The sequence below is a fragment of the Aethalodelphis obliquidens genome, unplaced genomic scaffold, assembly GCF_003676395.1.
Source record: "Aethalodelphis obliquidens isolate GAN/ISIS:26980383/991018 unplaced genomic scaffold, ASM367639v1 scaffold79, whole genome shotgun sequence".
Lineage (NCBI taxonomy): Eukaryota > Metazoa > Chordata > Mammalia > Artiodactyla > Delphinidae > Aethalodelphis > Aethalodelphis obliquidens.
In genome coordinates this window covers 4,533,898-4,544,270 of record NW_020838023.1, presented here as the reverse complement: position 1 = coordinate 4,544,270, position 10,373 = coordinate 4,533,898, and the positions used below count along the sequence as shown (strand labels likewise).

The 10,373-nt window shown below is 37.7% G+C and overlaps 1 protein-coding gene across 2 annotated transcripts in view; it reads left to right on the top strand.

Annotated features, from left to right (window-relative positions):
- Window positions 1-546: 546 nt before the first annotated feature.
- EIF3H (eukaryotic translation initiation factor 3 subunit H) overlaps window positions 547-10,373 on the top strand; it is an 87,510-nt gene continuing 77,683 nt past the window's right edge. The window contains exon 1 of one of the 2 annotated variants that reach the window (XM_027092528.1): window positions 547-700. In XM_027092528.1, coding sequence (XP_026948329.1) covers window positions 569-700 — 132 coding nt within the window. In that variant the 5' untranslated portion in view covers window positions 547-568. The remainder of the gene's footprint in view (window positions 701-10,373) is intronic. The other variant, XM_027092527.1, reaches the window with a different exon arrangement.

Sequence of the window (10,373 nt, the reverse complement as noted above, 5' to 3'; positions counted from 1 at the left end):
TACAAGAACCCATGTAGTGTGTTTAGCATACATGACTGGAAAATCTTAGTGGGATATTTAAAAGGACAAAAATTGCAAAGAAATTTTAAACAAACTGCAATATGGCTCACCACTAATGAACAGAATGACGTTAGACAAATCACGTCTCAATTTCCTAACATGGGAGTTTGTATAGCTCTTCATAGTTCCCAAGATTGGAAATGGGGATTAATTTAAAAAATTAGAAGTAAAAGCATTTTTTACGAATAGGACGCTACATAAATGTGAGCTATAATGCAGTTATGATCAACTGCCTAGTGGAGACCGACTAAACATAAAGTGCAAAACATTTTAAAAAGTCCATCTTTCCTTTCGTAAAGCTTTCTGAAAGCCGCTAACGCACAACGCGCATGTGCAGAGGATTCCGTTGCCGAAGAAGGTGACTGAAGTGAGAAAGGAGGTGGGGCCTCCCCGGGCCTTTCCTAAGAGCTCCGCCTTTCGAACGACAGACTGCGTCTGACGTCACGTGAAGCTTGTACTTCCGCTTCCGGTTACTCACGTTTTTCTCTTTTCCTGTCCGGCAGAAAAGATGGCGTCCCGCAAGGAAGGCACCGGCTCTGCTGCCACCTCTTCCAGCTCCACCACTGGCGCTGCAGGGAAAGGCAAAGGCAAAGCGGGGTCCGGAGATTCAGCCGTGAAGCAAGTGCAGATAGATGGCTTGGTGAGTGGGGTTCCGTCTCCCCAGGCCCACGTGGGGAGCTCAGTTCCCAGCCCGGTTCCGCCAGACGTGCTTCCCGGCAGCCTCCCCACTGGGCTTGCTGAGGCTGGGACAAGGGTTTTCCCTAAAACCTTTCTTTATCTTCACTTTCTGCTCGGGAGACGCGGCCGCCTTCTCTGCCATCTGGTGGGGGAGGTGAGGGCTGAGAAAGGGGACCTAGGCTAGGGTGTGTGTGTGACAGATTCTTGGGGTCTTGTTTTGAGATGCCTGGGAGAGGCTATTTGGAGAATGACTCTTCTGGGAGAGAAGTAGGTGACGGAGGTGTCGAGAGGGACCTAGGACTCTAGGGCTTTTGGAAGGGGAGAGTAAACTTTATTGCTTCACTGCTGGCATCTGACATCTGTAACTTCACAAGTGGAGATTTACTTTGTAGCCACTTTTGAGCCTGTGGTTCAGCGCTTACCTAAAACCGCGTAATTGGAATAAATATCTTTTATGCCTTCCTTATCTGTGAACATTGGAGTGCCTCAGGATTTGCGATTAAGCTTCCTTCCACCTGGTCTCTGCTTGACAAAGTAGATGAAAGCACAACTCTGGAGTCAGACTGCTTGGGTTGGAATCCAGCTCTAAAATTAGCTGAATGACATTGGGCATGTTACTTAATCTCTTTGTGCTTGGTAAATTAAATGGTAAAACGTGTTACCATTTAATTTTAGCTGCTGTTATTATTTGTAGAAGTTACAGTGGTAGACTTTCTTTAAGGCCCCTTTTCAAAGCTTTAAATATTTGTATTTTGGTAACTCCTAGATTTATATTTCTTGCCAGACTTGGTTCTTGAATGCCACTCTTATATATCTAGCTGCCTGCTTACTATCACTGTTTGGATATCTCATAGGTACTTCAAATTTAACATGTCCAAAATAAAATTATTGACTCTCCCTCTTCTTCTCTCCCATGCATTAATCTTACCTCAGTCTCTCCCACCTTAATAAATGGAACTACTATCTCTCCATTTGAAAAAGTCAAATGGAACTACTATCTCTCCATTTGAAAAAGTCAAAACCTAGGGATTAATGTATGCATGTTCTTTTTTTTTTACCCTCAGCAAATTCTGTTTGTTTCACCTTCAAAATATATCAAATTCATCTGCTTCTCATCTCTATGCCACCAACCACTTCTTATACAGACTTGAGGGTCCTGCTACTCTCGTCTCTTTCTTCAAACTCACCTCATACTTTCTTCTAGGCTTCAGTCACAGTGAGCTTTCAGAGTTTTGTTTTCTTGGCCTGAAATACTCTCTCAAATATTTTTCCTTCTCCGTGGCTTCTTTTGAGCCTTTCGGTATTGGCTTAAATGTCAGCATCTCAAGAAAGGCCTTGCCTAACAACCCGGTAAAAAATAGCCCCATCCCCATCACTCTTCATACATCACCTTTATTTCCTTTGTAGTATTTTCTACTGCCTGTAATTGTCTTGTTTGCTTTCTTGTTTGTCTCCCCCACTAGAATGTAAGCTACTGAGGGCAGGCAGGGATTATGGTTTTTCACCTATTCTGTTCCCAAAACTGAACAGGTTAATTGACATAGATAGGATAAACTGATGAATTTTGTACTGCTCCTGTTTCATGTCCCGATATCTTCTTTTATAAAGATTATTTTAATGGCATCTTGACTTGTTTTCTTAGCCTGCATACTTTTATTAAAACATTCACTTAATGTGAACGTTCAGACCTTGTTAACTTTCCTCTTGAAATGGTTTTTTTTTTCCCTCCTGGCTGCCTTGCACAGCATGTGGCATCTTAGTTTCCCCCGACCAGAGATTGAACCTGTGCCCCCTGCAGTGGGAGCTCAGAGTCTTAACCACTGGACTGCCAGGGAAGTCCCTTGAAATGTTTTTAGTGACTTTGCAATGAATTCAAGGCCCACCAAGATGTTGTCCTTGCTTTTGTGTTCACATTTATTTGCTACTATTTCCAAGCTTCTACGTAGGAACGGTTCATTCCAGCCACACAGGACTAATTTGGTTAGCCTCATGTTTAATCACATTTGTTTCCAGTGTCTTGGTAATGGCCAGGGCCAATTTTTCTTCTTATTTTCTTGAGCCTTTCCTTTCTAAGCTTTAGTCCTGTTTCATCAGTTTTTTTCTGTATCTTTAATGTTACCTTTCTCTTAACATGTGACCATTGTCAGACTTTCCCATATTAAAATGTTCAGCCCTGTCTCTTTTGACTTAGTACTTTGTGTGCATTCTTAGTCCCCACTTTTTTCCTTGAAGTCAGTGGTTAAAGAATTTGTCTATATTTGTGGTCTTCCATTCTTTTTTTAACTCACTGCTACTAGAATCTGCCATCACCAAGTCCCTGACTTAGTTTTTAAAAAGGTCATTGATAACATTATCAAAAAACTGTAAAAAAAAAAAAAATCAAGATATATTATACATGCAAAATAGTGTCTGTAGTACATAATTTAAATAATCACAAAGTAAACATCCACTTACCTGGCATTTAACTTGAGAAATAGAACATTGAGTACCTTTGAAGCCCCTTCCCCTGTTTCATCCTTTTCTCCCATCCCTTCTTCGAAACCTATAATCACTCCTGTGAGCTTTGTTTCAGTGATTTCTTAGTTTTCTCTATAGCTTCACCACACAGAGTAATCCCAATTTGTTTAGTTTGTTCTGTTTATATTAACAAAAAATGAAATATTAATTAAATCATAGCATATGTTCGCCTGTGTCTCTCCTTTTTTTTTTTTTGCGGTACACAGGCCTCTCACTGTTGTGGCCTCTCCTGTTGCGGAGCACAGGCTTTGGACGCGCAGGCTCAGCGGCCATGGCTCACGGGCCTAGCCGCTCCGCGGCATGTGGGATCTTCCCGGACCGGGGCACGAACCCGTGTCCCCTGCATCGGCAGGTGGACTCTCAACCACTGCGCCACCAGGGAAGCCCTCGCCTGTGTCTTGAATCATATATATGCGTATCTCATACCATGATTTTGAGATTATTCTGTTCTAGAGTGAGGAGCTATAATTCATTCATTTTCATTACTATACAGCATTTCATTGTATGACTAGAACATAATTTTCCTCATCTAAATGTTAATGGACAGTTAGATGGCTTGTTTTCATTGTGTGAAATGATATCTCTCAATAATCTTAATTGTGCATTTCAGTAGGCTTGTCAGTGTGTCTTTTGTTGTACATTGTGCAGAGTCAGTGCTCAGTATATCCTTGTAGAACGGATGAGTGAGTCTTCATTGTAGTCAAGTGGTCTCATTGTTCCTAGAGAAGATCAAGCTAATTCTTCCTATTGGACTTTTCATGTAAAACCCACCTTGTTCCCCCCAAACCAGGCTGAATCTTACCTTACTTATGTACATTATACTTTTGATACTCAAAGTATGGTCCAAAGACCAGCAAGACAAGCAGAATTGGCCTCGCCTGGTAGCTTGTTAGAAATGCAGAAATACAGTATTTCAGAATTTTTCCTGATCTACTGTTTCAGGTAATTTATAGCATATTAATGTTTGAGTAGTACTGCCCTGGGCCACGTCGATCTCTTCCTTTCTCTGAACTTTTTGTGGTGACAGCTTGTGTTGCTCATCTTGGCGTGTAATCATATGCTGTTAATCAAAGGTTTACTGTATATTAAGGAGAGTCAGGCAGAGTACTAGTAGGTATCTGTAAGTAAGGTAGTTTATCTGCCTTAGGTAGGCAAACCTAAGTCCATCTGACTTTTTCATCTCTGGTTGCTTCCAAGGTTTGGATAACCCTGCAGACATCCTGGACATTGTTTCTTTCCCTTAAGGCGAGAAAGCTTGTTGAAATTCATTTCCTTTTTTAAAAAAACTTCATGACAGTGCTTGCTTCCTGTGTTTATGGCATGTACACCATTGGTGACGACCTATATTAGTGTTGTTCCTTGTAGCTTTGTGGGGATGATTGAAGGAGCTTAGCATACGTGGTACTTCACATGGAGATGATTTAATAAATAGCATTTCTGGACCTTAGTTTGTTCTGCTTTAATGTGAGGATAAGGCATGGCCTTCCTACTGTAATAAATAAAAGCTTAACATATAAAATTTCCTACTGATGTTTAATCATTGTCAATAACAGTTTTAGTAGCTGGGATTGATTTTAATAGTTGGTATTAGTTACAATGGGAATCCAAACTGGATGCCTGACCAAGTAAATGGAATATAATGAGAAATTTAAACTATAGTTGTTGCAGTCCAGATGAAATGGCATATATCACTTCCCAAATGCCTGCTTCGACATTAAAAGGTGTGGGCACAGTAAGTCTTTTACATCAGACTACTGGTTTTTTATCTTTTGCTTTCTTGTCACCTTTGGCTTCAGCTAGCTCCTGTATAACTAGAAGTTCTGATCTTATTATCCAGGATTCCATAAGTTTATCCAGATATTTTAAGCCTTGGCAACCTTTTTCTGGGCCTTTAGCACCGATATTGGGGAGAAAAGCCTCTATAAATCATTAGGCTTTGAAGAGGGTGTTTGCCAGTTCTTATTTTTGTGGTCAGATACTCTAACTTTTACTTTACCAAGTCTCCTTTAGATAGCTTTTTAGATAAAAGTTCCTGATTTCAGCACTACATGAAAACTTGGTTGCATTTGCTTTTCTCTGGGAAATTAGTTCATAATTTTGTTTTTGTAAAATATTTAAATTACAGTACTTGGATATTATTTCATTTGGCAGGATATGGGAAAATATACTTAAAGAGAAAGTAGCTTTATCTTTTCCCCCTGCAAACTACTGTTTGTAGAAGATTGTTCTATAAAATGGTTATCTCCTGTAAAGATTAGACTTGATAGCAAAGTATAGTGTAATTTACATATCCATCTATTTGATGACGAACTGTACTTGTTTCATCAAAACCGAAGGGCTGAAGTGCGTACTGGTATATACCAGAGCCGTATTCTGGAGTTTTATTGATGTTGGTACCAAGCCCAAGCATACAAGGAAAAAAAAAATGGATTTAGCAAAATAGTGGTAACTCAGTATTAACTTACTCAAAATATAAAACTTTTTTGCTCTTTGAGTCTGAATATCAACTGTATTTTAGCATAAAATTTTAAGGATTTATTTTCCTCCCAAATAGTACCAAAAGCCACAGGTATTCATTGTATCTTGATGATTAATACGAAACATTTTTTTTTCTCAATACCTTTACCTTCTATCCCTGTCCCCAACTAGTTTCATTTGATATAAGTAGCAACTGTTTGTTTATCTATGGGATAGCAGTAATGAGCTAAAATTGGATGTTTTAGAAAACAAAAAATGGTATATGTTCATAGTAAGAAAAATTTGGAGAAATAGAAAAAACACAAAGGAAATTAATTTATACGCTCATAACTTGAGGGTGGGTACACTATTAAGAGTTCAGAATTTTCTTTTCTAGCGTTTCTTCAATGCTTTAATAAATATCTATAGTTGAAGTTAATGGGTTAAAGGTGGTTGTGCACATTTTTAAGCATATTAAGCATGTTGCCAAACTGTTCTCCAGAATAGTTGTATAGTTCAGTGTGCTTTCCCACTTACAGAGTATAGAGTGCTGTTTCTTGACACCATTGCCACCTGAAAGTTATGGTTTCTAAAAATCTTAGTCTTTATTTTTAAAATTAAGTATGCATGTTAGTTGCAGTGATTCATCAATTCAGTAAATATTTCTTGTCTGATAGTGGTAACACTCACAGATCTGCCCAAGTCACCCAGTCTTCTGGTATTATCTTTGATTGTTCCTTAGGGTTTCCCTTGGATTCTATTAAAGTCACTTACTTAGTAGCTGTGGTCCTAGAATGCAGAAACTCCTTGGAAAAATCCTCATTACACAAAATAAAATCAAACTTTACAGCCTGACTTTTAAGATCCTCTTTACCTTTTGTTTATAGCCTCCAAATGAGAGCTTGTAGATATACTGTTTTCAAGTTTGGTTTAAGGGTAGCCTTTAAAACAAAACCAACATCTTTTTCTTTTGGGTAGAAGAAAACCCATTTTAGATTTTGTTCAGAAATGCATAACCTTCAGTTTTGTTCTGAAGGACCTCTTGAGGATAAATAAGGTGAATAATCACCTTCCCCTGGGATTATTGTGGTATACTTTTTATGCTGGAAAGTTGAAGTGCTTTTAATTTATTAAACCTGTTTAATTAAACACAGCCATTTCTCTGGGTACACATGGTACACAAATCAAAATGCAAAAAAGAGTAGGTAGTGAAAAGAAACTGTCACTTTCATTCCTATCTTCACCCACCCTCTTCTCAGGGGCAGAGTCGCAGTTACTCTTTTTGAATGTTTCCTTCTGGACCTATTTTGGCAAGTATTGCCTCCTGTTAAGGAAGCAGAAACAAACTGTAATCGAAGCACCTAAAAATCACCTTAAGGCCTTCTAATTAAGCAGTGGTTCACGCTCCTGAATATAATAAGCTTAAACTGTGTTGGGAAGCAGACAGCTCATAACAGCTTTGAAATTTTGTTTGTTTTGTGTGAGAGGGGAAATGAATTTTGTTCCAGCTAAGCCTCTTACTTTAGGAAAATTATCTTCTAGCTATATGTGGGAAAATTTGCTTCTTGGTTATGTATATTGAGTTGGTAAAGTAAACATTTAATATTATAAGTTAAATATCCTTCTCAGTTAACATTTAATTGAAATTATACATTTGTATGTTTGATTGCATCATTGTACTTTCTGATGACTAATTTTTATGATGAGAGCAGAGCTATTCTGTTGAATTTCTTGAGACTGCGTTGTCCTTCTTCCCCTTTCCCCAACAATTAATAGTTGATTTAACTTTAAAACTGTGGACCATCAATGAGCATTAGATCCAAGAGAATAATTATGAAATACAGTCTTTCAACTGCAATATTATAGAAGCGATATTGGTTAAGTGTATTGGAACATTGTAACTGATCCCATATGTGTCAGGAGCAAAATATCTTTTTTTTTTTCTTCTTCTTCTTATTGAAGTTACTTGAATTTCTTTCACATCAAAACTTAACAGCAGTGATTTAAATCCTATTTATTATTTGACTCAGCCAGTTATGAAATGGAACCCCATCCCACTCGAGCCATAAAATGTGTTAAATTTAAGACTAATGCTGCTTTCTGTTTTTTGAATTTACATTTTGGCAGTAACTACCTTCTTTGTTCAGTGTTAGAAAAAATGATCCAGGCTTAACCAAATAAGAAAACTGCCAAGTTCACAGATCAGTCAGTGAGAGAAGCCAGAATTAAATGAAAGTCTAGATATTGACTTTACAGAATATGCTAAGGGGAGATTCTGTGGCATTACAGATTCTTTGAGACTAAAATTCTTCTACAGTAATAGCTGTTCTTTGACGGTGATTGATGTGAGAAATTCAGGCTGTGGACCTTACTTCCCAGAATCTACAAAACTGGAATAAAGCCACCTAGGAATCATGCATCCTGTCTGACCTCTTCTGTCTGGCTAGCAACTGGTGCAGTTTGGGCTTTACCTTTTTATTTCAGACTTTTAAGAAACTCTTGTGGTGGATCTAGTCTTTATTTTTAGCAAGGATAATGATGTTTTTAAGGAAACTTACATCCATCTATCCATACACAATATTTTGAATAAATCAATTAATCAATTTACTCACACTCTTGACTTTTTAATGCAGATTAAAAAAATCTTGCCCTGAAACCCTGTGGTATTGGTTGTTATAAGAGATAGCTCTAGGTACAGATGCCTGGTAAGTCTAAACAAAAATGGAAATTTGGCGTTAAGTGGCTGATTTTTAATAAGTCATATTTATATCTTATAAGACTGAAAAAAATCTCTGAGGAATAGACTGTGAACATTCTGAGGAGACAAGGGTAAGTGCCATGAGGGTATCTGGCATATTCTAGTCACTCACTAAATATTTGTGGGATAGATAGATGGATGGATGAATGAAAGAGATTAGGTAAAATATTTATTGTAAACTAGTGGTTGTAATAGTCGCTAACATTTATTGAGGCTTTACTAGGCACAGTGTGATAGGTACTTTGGGTGGGTTATTTTTTAATCCTTGTAACTATGCTGTGAGAATAGGTACTGACTGATTTATCTCCATAGGAGATAGGTGGTAAGGTAACCTGCTTAAGGCCACGGATCAAGCTTAATTTTGAATTCTAGTGCCCAGACTAAACTATGCTATATGGTTTTCCTGTTTGTACAGACCAGAGGTTCACATTTGTGTGTACTTGTAAGAATTAATTTTAAGCTTTTACTAAAGTTTTCTCTCTCCCTTGAACATTATTTTTTTCCCACAAAAATAAAGATTAATTCTAGAGTTACTGTGTACTAGACAACAAATGGAAGACAGCAATCAAGGTTTGCATGTTGGGGCTTTAGCTGGGCTTGCTCACTTGATAAATGATTTACTGTCTTACTTCTGTCTTACAGAGCATGTGATTCAAAGTGAAGTTCTGCTGCTGAAATGAGTTTGTTTTTACCCTTCTTAAAAATACAGAGTTCAGAATAGAATCAAAACTAAGAGAATCGTGGTCTGAGCCCAGCAAGTGCCTGTCCTCTCCTGTAGCAAGCGGGGGTTGGGGGGAAGCTATGGGTTTGATAGCTACACAGTTTAGAGTTCACATCTATTGAGATAATGTTATATTTTGAGAGACTTCGTTATCAGTGACATAAATTAGGAAGTGTTTGATTATAAACTCTCAATGTTCCACTCCTGGAGTTGGGAGAGAACTGTACCTGCCTAACGTTACAGGTTCTAAAAACCAGTGCTGATTAAGTGTGAACTGTTACTGGTCTGCCTGAGACAAGCACGGGATTCAGACTAAGTCTTTAGAAACTTTGACAGCAGTTTAATACTGCTTTGTAGCCAAGCTTGTGACCCCTGGGCTTGTATTCTCTATGTCTTTAAAAATATGTTTTCACTGTCTAGTAAGTAATTTTTATTCTTTGACTAAAATACTGGTCTGTGGTAGACGGGAGGAAAATGAGTTCTTTGCTGCTTGTAGTTTGAGAAGCACTGTTATAAATGATTTTTATGCCTATTTTAGATAATAGCATCTTCCTATAACCAGAGGAAGGCCGCTTCCTATAACTAATAATATTTAGTAGAACCTACCTAAAATAATATTGTGATCACTAAATACCACTACTTTTACTTTTTTTATTATCAGGTTTAATGGTAAAACATTTTAATAATGTCAACATTTCTTATCTGTGAACTCTAACAAGATGAACAAATAGATTCAGTGTTTGTTTACCCTAGGTGCGCAGTACAGGTTGCAACCTCAGAGCAGTCCTTATGAGCTCAGGTTTATAAAAGAAGGTTAAAAATGATAGATGGTATAGTTCTAACAATTTGGAACTACTTAGGTCCCAAATCATTTAAACTGGGCTTTCAACAGATCCTTTTTATGTGTAGTACAGAGACAGTGGGAAACCTGCTGCTTTTCCTGGTGAAGATTTATTGCCATAAGTTTGAATTGATATTTTGCTGATTTATAATTGGCTTAGGTTAGACTTCTCTTAAACAGATCTGTCTGCTTGTTGAAAACCAGTCTATGTATCTGGAAGTTACCTCTTTCACCTTGATGGTGTGTACATATGCATATTTTCTGGTAATTTTTGTATGTGTGCAGCGACATCTGTGAATTGAGTTGAAGAGTAACCGTATCAACAAGAGATTAGAATTTAA